The 14,201-nt window shown below is 38.8% G+C and overlaps 1 protein-coding gene across 13 annotated transcripts in view; it reads right to left on the bottom strand.

Moving 5' to 3' along the window:
- The window catches only part of zmp:0000001200 (dedicator of cytokinesis protein 9), a 108,269-nt gene that overhangs the window by 39,811 nt on the left and 54,257 nt on the right, over positions 1–14,201 (bottom strand). For all 13 annotated transcript variants that reach the window (XM_017692308.1, XM_037539269.1, XM_017692309.1 and 10 more), the window contains exons 3-7: positions 9,120–9,209; positions 8,251–8,333; positions 6,843–6,912; positions 4,092–4,187; positions 2,547–2,681 (exon numbers count right to left, since the gene is read on the bottom strand). In XM_017692308.1, the coding sequence (XP_017547797.1) occupies positions 2,547–2,681; positions 4,092–4,187; positions 6,843–6,912; positions 8,251–8,333; positions 9,120–9,209 (474 nt within the window). The remainder of the gene's footprint in view (positions 1–2,546; positions 2,682–4,091; positions 4,188–6,842; positions 6,913–8,250; positions 8,334–9,119; positions 9,210–14,201) is intronic.

Raw genomic sequence — 14,201 nt, 5'->3', positions numbered from 1 at the left:
CTAATATATGCAGACAGACACACACACACACACACACAGGGGTCATAATCAGTTTCTCATTTAGTATAACTGACTAAATAGAAATAGACATGAAATTTACGTCCATGTCTACTCTATTTCATATGCACACACTTGGAAACTGATTGGAATACTGCATGTTCAAGCTTTAGACCAAAAAACTGATTTAAAATGTCAGTTTGTGACTTACTGTGTAAAAGAAAGAGACAGATCAGTACAGAGGAAAACAGGTGAAAGTATTTCCATATGGAGGACAGAGCCATGCAATGACAAGAGTGTAGGTGTAGCTGAGAAATCTTTAAGGGATATGGTTGAAAACTGTTAAAGGGATAAAATGGCATGCTTGAGAAGAAGAACGTTAGAAAGCCAAAGAGAATCAAAGATGTGACCACTTTATGGAATCCTTAAAAGTCCCATACCATGGAAAACCACTTTTCTTCGCTTTTTTGGAATTAAGGGGTTTGATATAGTATGTAAACATTATTAAAGTTTCAAAACATTGTTCCCACCTTTGTCCATACAGTCCACATAAGGAAAGTAAGTAGCAAAAGCAGCCTGTTTTGAATTCATTGCTTTTGCGATATTGTGAAAATCAAATGTGCATTCTTCAATGCAAATAGGACTGCATTTCGAATGTGGGTGAAACCCGGGCAGCCACTCAGAAGAGAGGTTTTTTTATATATATATATATATATATATATATATATATATAAATAAACACACACACACACACACACACACACACACACACACACACATACATATATATATATATATATATATATATATATATATATATATATATATATATATATATAAATAAACACACACACACACACACACACACACACACACACACACACACACACACACACACACATATATATATATATATATATATATATATATATATATATATATATATCGGTCTTAAAGACTTTGGCTGTGGACTAAATTACTTTAATTTTTCACTGAACTTCTGCTTAAACTTTAAAATAAAAGCTCTTAATTGTCATGTCTGTATTTGTGCTGGATAGTTCATGGTTACACTGCCGCTGAAGACCTGTCATTTAGCACCAGGAAGAGCTTAAGTCTTATTTACATCCTTTGTTCCCTCTATAAAGTAACTATGAAACCCTGTGGATAACGAGAAATGTCCATGTCTAGATTCACCTTCCTCTCAGAAAGGCACTGTTCACGCATCACCAAGCTGTTGTCCTTCACTTATCTGTCAGGAGCTTTCCCAGCATGTTTATTATTTTGGAAAGCATTCCTGGGCAAGGGAGTTAATTTGTGTGGTATCTGACCTCCCCAGCTCTGCCTTGACTACAACAGTTAGCTAATCAATCTCAGAGTCATTGTTGGGGAGTGTCTCAGAAAACACAGAACAAAAGGAGAACATATCTGAGACAGTTTCTTTAGTAGCCAAAATCAGGGAGGCTGGACAGTACTTTGAATGTATGGAGCTCCAGGGAACAGGCTAATTATTTTCTTCATCTGTTGTTATAATGTCATCTGGTTGATGCTTTGGTTTGATGCTTTATCCTCTGGGTTAAGGGTCTTGCTTAAGGCAGGCAACTGGTGTAATCAACTTCCATCAAACCTTAACTTTAAAGCCAGCTTGTCTGCCCAATGGCTAAACAATCACCCTAATTATATAGATGGAGCTTATGTTTGAACAGCATACGTGTCTGAGTAGCTGTGCATTAGATCTTATCTGACTTCCAGAAAGACTGCAGACAGTTTTTAGACATTACTCCAGAGTCTGCAATTCTACTGCCCCACAGTCCAGTGCTTTGGGCTTTTCACATCTCTAACTGATGCCTGCCATTGGAATTGGTGACATAATTCCCATGTGTGGCTCCTCCAGAGAGTGTCCTGCTCTATTGGCAGTTCTTTTTCGATTCTTGTCAGAGAAAGGGCCTCTGAGAATTAAAACAATGAAAAAATGGAATGTAAGAGCAAGTCTGATAAGCTGATAAGTGAAAAAGCAGATGTGGTCCAATGTGGTAAGATCATTAGACTAGGACTACAACAATAATTTTTCCACATGACTAGTGTGTCCTATAAAGGAATCATTCATTTAACACCAGAATGGTGCTGACTTGATATTTGTTCTGTATGAAGAGAGGGAAAAAAAAAATAAATAAAATGTGGCCCGTAGATAAGTTATTATATTTACATGTGTTTTTTGTATTTAATATAAATTGTGTGCTAAAATTTCTACCATATTTAGGAGGTTAATTTATTCTTACACAGAAAATTAACAAAACATAATTTGACTGGGGGTATCCAAACTTTTGCCTATGACTACATTCAATGCAGGTCTCTGTAAACAAACTTTAGTGAACTGAAGGGACAGCTGTACAAAAAGACATGCTCCCCACACTTCTAATCTCTCTAAGGAAAGTAGCTAAGCTGATAGCATCTAGAACCTCAGATTGTCACTCATCACCACTGCTGTATCTGATATGTTTGTGCATAGACTGAACTACAGGTTTGGAGAATAATCCTTGTTCATGTAGTACCTGAATCACGCCCATGCAGGAATCCAAGAAGATGGTCCCTTTGGGCTCCTTGGAAATCTTCTCGTCCTTGTAGAAGTTGAGGTTATAGGAGCCATCTCCTAACTGCGTCAGGTGGAAATACCTCCTTTTGAAAGACTGAAACAGAAGAGGAACAAGAAACACTTTATCTCTTAGTAAAACCTTTTAAAGAGATAGTAAGTTAGTCAACAGAAAAATGAAATGAACATGGACAGTTTCTTTAGCTCAGAAGAACAATAAAGCCCACAGAAAGTACACAGAAAAACAAATGCATAAGAAGCAGTTATAAGCGCTATGTACAGTGAATTTGAATACCAGGTAGCTTTATAAAGACCTGTAATGCACTATTTGAACAAATAAGCCATGATTTAATGTGCTATGGAGTGCACTGTAGGAGCTGTAGGGAGCACAAAGATCCACTCAAACTGTATCGTGGTCCTTTAAAAAGCATTAAAGGAGACAAACCTGCATTTCCTTACCAGTTCACATGTGCTTTACTTGTCACTGTATATTCCATTTGAGAAATCGTGTAACGTGAAATATCAGTTGTTTTGGTTTATCTTCCTTTCAATATATGTGTGATTCAACAGACAGTTGGGATTTTCTTCTCATTTCTTCAAATTAGAGCCTCACCCCCCCACCAAAATTACCACACCCACCAACCCTGCCTTCACCGCCACCTCTTCCATTTGCATTGGAATTGCACAATGTACACAATTTTTCATGTAAATGTGTGGTTGCTGGTTTTCAGTTTAACTCATAATATGGGGTGCCCTCAGAATGAAAGTCTGCATCCCTTTTGTGATTGAAGATGTCAGTTCTTTGCTAAGCTCTTTTTCAGAGCAGTGAGCTGTCTGACTTTAATCAGACTACTGACACAAAACTGATGTAAAAAAAGTCTAAGATAAGCACAGGTTGCTTAGACATCTCTGAAAGATTTAGCTAGGTAGGTCAGTTAAAGTTGCAAAGTCAACAAGATAATATCAGCAAACCACTAGTGTAGGCTTGAATGTACACTTACAGTGCAAAACAGGGCTGTGAACGTCAATGTAAACTCTTCTGAAATCGCATGCTGCATTCTGGTTGGTGGTTGGCCCTCATTTTCTCTGACTCCACTTTGAACGTATGTAACCACCATACAGTATCAGGCAATATATAAAAAGTCTAAACACAGCTGCGCTCTGCAACTGACCCTGAGCACAGTCTAGTGCCCAACTCAGCATTTAGTCATTACTGCATTACATTAAGGCCCTGCCGAGACCCCAGAAAGACTTCTTATGCTTATACATTGCAGTGCAAAGACGACCCCACCCCGAACAAATTCTACACAGATCAACGCCCAGAAAACGACCCCAGATTCCTCTAGATCAAAATTCAAAATCTAAAAGCTGAAAGTGTTTTTGCACCTACTAATCACAGATGTCTTTCAAAGAGCACAAGTATACTAACACACGTATACTAAACTGAGAAAAAAAAAAAAAAAGGTGTGGATAGCTGAGCTGTTTCATCGTGTTGATTGTGTCTCACCCTCATAGTGACACTGATGGCACTGTTCATGTTGCCTTTGTGAAGCCAGCCTTGCTTGCTGATTCCTCCCTTCTGTGAGCCTAAGGAGGATGTGTCCTAAACACACACACACACACACACACACACAGAAAAATTCTTTTTGTGATGTGGCTCCAGTTCTCCTCTGTTTGATCCTGCAGCTAAAGTAAACGTTAAAAGAACAGGGAGTCATTGAGAAAGAAATCCAGATCCCAAACTCCTGTCCAGAAAAAATGGAGACAAGCAGAAACCCAGATAAACCTTAACAAACCACTGTGCTGTATAAGTGAAGGCACATCTGAGAGAGTTGTCTTACACACAGCAGGATTATACCTACAGCTTTAACAGCCAAAAACACATATGGTATAAAACAGAACACCTATCCGGATCCATATCAGTCCAGATTGTGGACCGCGCTAAGTGCGGGCTTGAATATTTGTTAATCACAATAATGTTGGAAAGCTCATGAGTATTTTAACAGTACTGTGAGAGGTAACTGTAATTGCTGAGTAAATGCATTCCAAAGTTTGCAGTTTTAAAATGTTTGTCTTCTATTACAGTATTAGGCAATGTTTCTGTAGCCACTGCTGCCAAAGCCTCAAATCTTATCTACCACCATTCTAAGCATAAGAAATATTAAGCATTATGAAACATAGAAGACGCATCCCTAAATATGCACTTACAGGCCACCCATAAAGTCCTGTCAGGGAAAGATAAGAAGACATTTGTGAAATTCTGGAAAATATACAGACTGCCCTTTGTGGAGCTGTAGGGGGTTTAGTTTAACTGATTAAACTCTTTCTGCATTTTGGTATGCCACAATATGGGGCTAAAAATGAGCTTGTGTTCCAGACATTTTCAGACAGTTCTGAAATGGTGCTGTGCTAATATGAAAGCACAATATGCGATTTATTCCACAAGTGTCTGAAAGGGCTCTGGCCAAAAGCTCTGATATTCCCAGCATACTGTGCAAAATCTGGAAAACCTACAGATCTGTTTCCATTCATCATATGCACTCATAAACACACACTCAAACTCACACACCACCTTGCAAATGTATCAGCCAAAATATGACTACGCTCTCTCTGAACCCTATGCCTCACAGGAGTAGTATCCAAGCAACACCATCCTAAACAGTCACTATAGCTGTATTTTTAAGAGTTCATCTATTGAGGTCATCTGGTGCTATAAGCATGATATAACAGAAGGAAATCCAAATTGTAATCAGAGACATATTTAGTGTAAGCTAGATATATAAGACCTCTATATCAGATGGTTTGGCCATGAGCGAATTAGCCTGCACTAATTCACCTCAGGAAGGCATGTGCTGGTGCACACATGGAAACGAGCTGTTAGTTAAATAATGGAGCTCCTTCCAGCATGATGCAAAAAACAATTGGCTATGGAATTTAAGACTAAATTTTGCTGTGGCTGAAAGGTCAAGTTTTTTTTTTGGTTTTTTTCTGTGGCGCAATACTAGACAGCCAATCAGAACAGAATCAGTCCTAAAGGCACAGTAACAAAAGCAACCTGTTTAATGTTAAGGGATAAACAGAAGTTTAAAAATGGTCATGTCAACAAATTATGACCATGTTTGGTACATAAAACACAAATATTTTGTTAAATAGACCTCAAAGGAAAAATCAAAGACAAGAAAAAATTTGGATTACAAGCTCTTTAACATTGCACTGGCCTTTAGCTGGCTGTGAAGCAAAGCCTGGAAAACACTTTGCAAAAGGCTGAGAGGCTGTGACAAAAGAAAAAAAAGTCTCTGTAGTCACATGTTGGAGGTAGTAATTACTGGGTGTGAGGTTAGCCTGCAACCCTTTATATAAATGGCAGCAAATTCCTATTTTATAACTGTGCAGACTCACTCTTCACACTCACAACAAGCCAATCTACAAATCAGACAAATTACTTGAGCAGAACTAAATCAGAGCCAATGATTGAGAGCTGTTGGATAAAGCCTGGTCTTGGCTGTATTTCTCCACAACTCTACAGGAAGCCCAATTATGGTACTTCGAGTAAGTGCCATAACTAAGACCCCAACGGCAAGTAATTACAGCTCGTACCTTATATTAAAATTAGTCTTTTTCATATAAAACTCACTGAAATGATTAAAACCCACTGCCTGACTGCCATGAAGGCCAGTCCAGAAGGGCCAAATCAGTCATTAACTGGAGTTGATTAGTGAAACAGGATAGGATGTGTGTGCTGGGTTCTGAGAGAAGGAGAGTTCCTGGAAGGCCCGGGCAGCAGGAGCTGCCATGGCTGGCCATTAGATACCTCTCCCTGACTCAGGCCAGGCTAAAGCTGCTGGACTATTCATGTAGATCTGAGCTAGCGGTCAAACTGTGTGTGGGGGGATCGTTTTTCTAGTGTATCTGTAAAGGAGGGGAGGGTTGATGGAGGTCCAGTTTTTGCTGGACAACATAGCGGTAGCCCTCTGCAGATGTGTCTTAGATTTCACTATCAGTGAAGGCAAATAAAAGTGACCAGTATGAGATCTCACAGTTAGAAAATCGGAATCTCAGCCTGGCTACATCCCAGCCTTTCTTTCCAAGCTTTCACTTTCTGGAACATAAAAGGACACAATAGCCAAAGACGTCTGGAGTTGACACTGAAGATATACTTTTCTAGTAATGTAAATCACAGAACACCAGGCTAGGCTGCTGTCAGGTACACTTACCTCATTGGAACATCAAGCTACAGTATACAGTATAATCCACTCACCTCATCTTTATCCACATCCTCGTCCACTTCAAACACATGAACTGCCAGCTTATCGGGTCTGGACACTTTACTGTTTAAATCCCAAACACAGATGAACAAAGAGCACAATGCATATTACTGCACTGGCATGAGAAAAACCATATGTATCTGATAAGTCTGATTATGCCTCATGCTTTAAGTTCTAAAAGTCATCTACTAGAACAAACAGCACGGTTCATTGCTCTGTCATTGAATTTAGAAAGCCGACTGGCTTCTCACAGAAGCTCCTAATACTTTTTAATTCTTTTTTTTGTGGGTGTTACCAACTACTATTTATTTGATTTCGTGTCAAAATAGCCAGCAAGTTATTTATTTATCAGGAGATAAATAATTGTTTCTGAGGAGATTAGATGCAAAATAATCTGCTTGCATACGACAGGAGAGAAATTGGAGACCAAAAACGACACAGAGAAAACCTTGCAGACCAAATGGTCACCACCAGATAAACAGTACCAAAGCTTTCATCTCTGGGATATAGAAAAAAAAAATAAAAATCTAGCTTTACTCTTGGTTCAGATCTGAAAAATCCAAAGTATTTTGTCCATCTTTCCAGATGATAACTCAATGCTGTAAGTCTGAAAGGATATGCAGCTGTCAAGAAGCTGTTAATAAGAAAAGAAAAAACAAAAACAAAAAAAAAAAAAACAATTGCAAATCAAACAAAGAAATCGCTGGTATACTCAGAAAAATGGATTTCCCACCCCAGAGTCCAGACTTCAGCATCACTGAATGTGTTTGGGATTAGTTGGATTGAGAGAAAGAAAAAAAGTACAATCAATTTCCAAGAAGGTATGGAAAAATATTCCTGCAGATTTCTTTGAAAAACTAAAAAAAAGTCCAAAAAAAGAATGGAAGCTGTAATAAAGATAATAAATACTGCCTTCAGTGTAACTGCTATATATATGATTTTTGTCTGACACCAAAAAAACAAATAACTTGTATTTAATGTCCATTTAGACTGGAAATAAATTAAAAGTGCGATGTTTGACTTTTGCACAGCAATAGTTTTTTCTACCAATTTCATAATGAGTTAAAAGGCTGAAGAGTTCCTGTGTTTCTTGTGTGCCACTGCAGGAACAGATGTACTCATGGATTGTTCCACTGGATCCATTGTTGCTGTGAGTCTGTACAAAATGCACATTTCCTGCTCATAGTGTCATGCCACCAACTTTCCAAGAGCTGACGTATTTTGATAATTACACACGCACACACATACAATTAAAGCTGTAGTGCTGCTAACCTAAATCCATGGCTATACATAGTCATTCTTTAACTTGTTATAACTTGTCTTTTGCAACCTATACCTCAGACATGTCACAAGAAGCTATGGAGACTAGTTCAACAGAAACTTGAAACCACTGAGTCTTACTTTGGGAGCTGACGAAAGTCACCAGAATAATCTTCGTACTTGTAGTTGGCAACATGCCAGTCTGATTTGTAGGTCTTGATACACTAGGACAAGAAGAATAACGCATGATTGTTAGAGCCATTCTGTCCTGAGGTAGCAGAAGAGTAAACTCCAGACTACTATTTTGAGCCACAACTTCTAAAGTTGTCCTAGATGAAAGAGAAAAAACTCTAAAAGGGATTCGTTCATGCAGGGAATCCTTTGCTCTTGGTCCAATCTGATTGCTAGAGTAGTGAGTGAAAGATGAAAGAACAGGGCTTTTTATATCAGGATGTTCCACTGTTTGGTCTCAATCTCATATTAAGCTTTTCAAGGATTAAACCTCAGCTAGAGCAGAGAAATTTTCTGGTGATATTCTTTAAGCAGTGAGTACTGACATATCTGCTGCAGATTAGCATACTAACATGGTTAGGTCACCTCATTTTGAGTTCTGCTAAACCTCCTGTCAAGTGGGTGTGCTCTGTATGTAATAAACTCTTTTCCCTTTCTGTTACACCATGTTTTATAACAGCAACATGACATGTGTGTTTTAATTTTACCTTTGGCCAGAGTTAAGTGTTTCAACAACGGAATAAATCCATGGACACAATTGGTGAGAGCATGCCCACATAATTCAATTCAATTGTATTTATTTCTTTCATATTTCCAGTTGTGTTCATGTGCCTACCTGAAACCAGATGACCATTATATACTATAATATGGGTCCTAGCAAACTGTCAAAGTGACCTAGTGACCTGTCAAACAGTAACCTAACCAATTCTATGCTACTCTGTGTAGAACAGCTGTTTAATGGTGCAATAATAGTAGTGTCTTCTCAGTCACTCTCTCACCTCCTGCACAAACAGGCTGTGTGCCTCTCTCTGAGCGTTCTCCGGGAGCGAGGGGTACACAGTGCGGATCATCCGGCGCAGAGTGCACGTCTGCAAAAGAGAAAGATGAAAAAAGTGTTTATTACATGCTGCCAGAACAGCACGGTGGGCCTGTCTCCCTAGAGAAGCCTCACAAAGAAACAACTTTCAGAGATTTAACGCTTACTGGAAAAAGGGGGGGAAAAAAAAGACCCCACACACACCCTCAATCACATACTTTATCAATGACTCAACAAAGAACTTTTCAAAAGCAATATTCTTACATTTCTCTGTAGTATATTAATGGATAACTTATGGGATGAGATATATTTGATGTCTTTATCCTTAACCCAGTTCCATCACAGTATTTTGTTTCAGCAAAATAGATAATTTGGCATGAAAGGTAAAACAGCATGGTAGATGGGTCACTATGAAAAGGTAACCTCAGGTTAATGAGCAAAAAAAAACAAAAAAACAAAAAAAACAACATTATGGCTTACAGACTTGCCAAACAATATTTTAAATAATCTTCCCGATGATCGTTCCCAGGTCTGCCTGTGGTCAAAAGTTCAAGTTGGACACTATAGCCTATATCATGATCCAACAATGGAGACATAGCACACACACACACACACACACACACACACACACACACAAACACAATTTGTATCCATACATCATTCGCTTTGTTACAGTTTATTTCCACGTTCATTATATTTTTCCATATTCAAGAGAAACCAAATCTCATACATTTCCGACAATTCATTGATTAACAAGTATTTCAGAGCCTTGTGATGTGAAAACGCTGTTATGGAGAAACTCACAGAGGTAAAACTGTTCACAGTGATCAGGACTGGTACCAGACACCCGAAGCTGTTAATGGCATGGTATAGTGCAATGTAGACATGGTTGGTATAGAGCAGAGGGTAACACCTCTATGCTGTAGATTGGGGTTCAGTAACCAGTCTGGTCAAGCACCCTAGTCTATACCAATAGTGGTCCTTGGGCAAGACTTCTTATGCTACCATTGCCTACCTCAGTAAAATGATCAAACTGTATCAAATGAGGTAAACGTAAACTGTAGTTCATGGCTCCCATCACCACCTCTTTAAAGAAATCCAGAGAAAAGTCTATTTTGCATCAAACAATTCTGAATGATGTTTACACCTCAACAACTGAATTAAACCATTTGGATTTATAACATATTTTGAATTGGTGGAATTCCACTTTAATGTGCACACACCAGAGCAGCTGCACATTAGTCTAATGTCACCATGCTTAATGCTAAGTGTAAGTTTGAGGGGAATAGGACATTTTCTCAGAGGATGTCAGTGAAGTAGAGAGCAGCGTAGCATAGTTGGCCTTATATATTAATTTGACTTGGCTTTGAATTGACTGGTACCAGGAATGCTGTAATTAATGATAAAGGCAAATACTGATGAATATATGTGAACATGCGTGAATGCTGAGACTGAATGAATAAGCTGTAGTGTATGTAAATAATAATAAAAATATCTTGCATACAAAGTATCCATTTAAAGTATAATTTCAATGCTGGGCATTTTCTTTTTGAGAAGCACAGGAACCAGGGTGTGTGTGTGTGTGTGTGTGTGTGTGTGTGTGTGTGTGTGTGTGTGTGTGTGTGTGTGTGTGTGTGTACGTACACAGACGCATGTACATGATGGAACATCAGAATCCCTGCTGCAAAGACAGCCAACTGCTTACCGGTCAACCACTTCACTGACAGATAAACAAACCACACAGGATAAACTCAGCCAAACAATGCCAGTGCAAAAATCCCCTTCCTGACTCATATCCTACAGCAGAATAACCCACAGGAAAGCACAGCTTCACTGTCGACCTCTGATACTTCCAGCGTACTGAGTGACATCAGATTCCAGTATTTCTACAGCCATGAGCTATGACTGAGCTCCAGTTTATGGAAAATAAATCTGAGCCAAGGTTATTCACCTGAGATTTCACCTCTATTCTTTCCTTCTTACTTTACCAGTCATACTAACACATCTGCTTTTCTAAACAAGACGTCAACCCCACACATCTTCATTTTGTGCTTCACTGACATGAATGTTAAATCTCAGAAAGAGCCTGGCCACAGGTACAGTACAGTCTGGCTCCTCTGAGGCTGGACAGAGTGGACTAAAGCCAGTCTATAAATCAATGATACAGCAACAGAATGTCCACTAATGAACGCAGTGTTTTTATGTGGCATTCCACAGGTTTCTTCAGAGCCACACACAATACCCTGTTACTGTTCCCCTCACTTCCTCTCCACAGCCATGACTTCCTATGGGGGAAATGGGAATAAGAGATGTAAAAAGGAGAGGAGGGAGAGGGGGGGAAGAGAAAGAGACCCTTAGAGAGTAATATCTTAAAATCAACCTTATCAATCCTGAGTAAATATTCACATAAGTGCGCCACTATTGACATGAAAGGAATGCTCCAGCATCACATTACTTTTCAATGTACCCTCTATATACTGCCTCTGTAGTGTTTTAAAAAAGCGTGTAAATGTGGTTGCAATCAACAGGTTTTCTGTTCTTTTAGTAAGTAAAGGGAAATGTGTCAAAATTATTACACGTGGTAAGTGACCATTTGTTACAAATTCTGCATATACACATTAGACCGATAAACAAGGGAGTATTCCTTTAACTATGACAAAACAGGCAACTGAACTCGTATTTCTACATATGGAAGTCGCTAATGTTTGCCCAGGACTGCCTCTTGTGGGTGTGTCCATGGCGTCTCCTGTAGCCTGTACACTGTCCTGCTTCTGACAAAAAAAAAAATTGGACGGACGGACGGACGGACACTTTATTGATCCTGAAGGAAATTTAGCAAACAGCTTTTCGCGGGTGTAAACTAAGTCATTTCTACCCATATGCATGAAAACAGGCTCAATGTCCTTCGTACAAACAAAACTGTCACTAAAAAGTAATATACACAAACAGAAAAGCGAAAAGGTAAGAAAAAAAGTGCAAAAACAATACATAAAACACAAAGCTACTGGAAAGTACTGGAAAAAAATTATATATATATAAAATATAATTCAGATTTAAGAAGCTATCTCGGCAGAGAGCATTTAATTGTTTAGAAAAACACTAACACTATGATACAAATAACAACACAATATGTAGTAATGTAGTAAATGTGTTAGTTTAACCATTTCCAGCTAATTTATTGACGTTGTCCAGTAGTTTGGCTCAATCAGCTTTCAATTAAATGAATTGAGATGTGCTGGTGATGGAATTTAACAAATTAATGTGATGCCTGGGGCATCAAGTCAGGAATCAAATGTTGTTATAATAAGTGATGTCACTCTGTCGCCTACTAACATGAAGAGAGAGTGACAGAGATTGGGGTGATGTCCAGAAGCGGAGTCATTCAGTGAAAGAGTAATGGAATGCAACACACTTGGGGTGGCCACACTACAACTAATGAAGCGTCTTTATAAACCTTTAAAACCCTGATAAACCTGATCATGAACAGTGTCCGTGTTTGTTTTGATGCTGCAGTCCAAGATAGCAATATTAGTTAGCTGACATCTCTGAAAAACATCAGGCTGTTTACATAGCCAGTTCATTTTCTTAAGTCCGCACCACAGTTTGTTTTTGTGATATTTTATTAATGTTCTGATCAATAAACAAACACTCGTGTGTGAGAGCATTTCTAAAAACTGAATTGTTAAAGCAGCATATTGTGCAGTGGAAAAAACATGCGCTGGTATTCAATTCCCTTGAGAATTAGCCCAGTTCTGTTTTTTAGTGTTACCTGAATTCTGGTGGAGTCTCATGTCAAAACAGAACTAAGGAAAAGGTTCTACAGGTTTGCACCATCAAAGGCAGGTTCTGAAAGTGCCTCCTAGCTGAAATGGAGGTTCTCATGGGCTCTGTCGCTCAATTTTCTGTCTGTTATGTGCTAGTCAGCTTCATACAGTTGAGGGAAAGCGGAGGGTTTTATGTTCGCGCCCTGAGCTCAAAAATTAGTGAGTAGTAGTCAGAGAACATGTTTAGCCAAACATCATAGAACATTACAAACATTAGAGCATATGTGCAACCACACAGAGAGCTAGGAGCTGACGCGTGTTTGTATTCATGCATGTTAACCAGAGGAAGATAATTTAAGAAGGTGTATTAAAACACATGGAGGGGAGGTGCTGCACAGACAAAATCTCAATGCCACATCAGCAGATGTAAGGAGAAGATCAGAGTGTAGGTCTCTACTGTTACTTCAACATCTTTTAGTGACCTTGCTGAAGTTTGAAGCACAAACCCACTGCTGCGGCCCTCGCTGACTCACATGCACACAGTCCAGCAGGGAGGCTGCTTAAGTAATCCCACACAAAAAGGTTTCACCACACACACACACACACACACACACACACACACACAAACACAAGCACACAGGAATGAACCTAGTCTCCTTTTGATCACAAAGACAGGGATAATAAAAACAGCCTTCTCAGATTTATATGCTTAATAAGATAATTCAGTTTTGTTTTATATGTTTTATATAAGGGAAAGCAGGAAGAAGAGAGAGGCACAATCAGTTTAAAAGCCAGTGACAGTGTTACTTGTGCCAGTAACAGATTTGTGCACTGCTGCAGCAGCAGACATCAGAAAAATCCTTCAGCTTTTGGCCTACATTTCTACTGAAGTCCACCACAGCCAGCAATATCAACCGCCTAGAGCTTTAATCATGCCTGAAATTTTGATCCAAAATTTGATCCTGAATATAGCCCGAGAACATTTTGTCCACATCTAACCTAACCTACAGTACCAAATTAAGAATTCGAACCAGGCAGTAGCCCTACAAAATTCTGTCCGAACCCAACTGTAGCCCTACAAAATTATGCCTAAACTTGATTGTAGCTCAACAAAAATTTTGAATAAAGAACTAAAGTAAACCCTATCGCCACAATCTAGAGACTGAACACATTTCTAATGATAGCAGCTGATAAGCCTCTATTTTCAATGATCAGTGGTCACTGACCGAAGAGCCCAACTTTAAATGTATATATTAAAAGGTTTGTTAAATATTTATTAA

This window comes from Pygocentrus nattereri, chromosome 6 (assembly GCF_015220715.1).
Source record: "Pygocentrus nattereri isolate fPygNat1 chromosome 6, fPygNat1.pri, whole genome shotgun sequence".
Classification (NCBI taxonomy): Eukaryota; Metazoa; Chordata; class Actinopteri; order Characiformes; family Serrasalmidae; genus Pygocentrus; species Pygocentrus nattereri.
The sequence above is the reverse complement of the archived record's forward strand: the minus strand, read 5'-3'. Positions and strand labels throughout refer to the sequence as shown.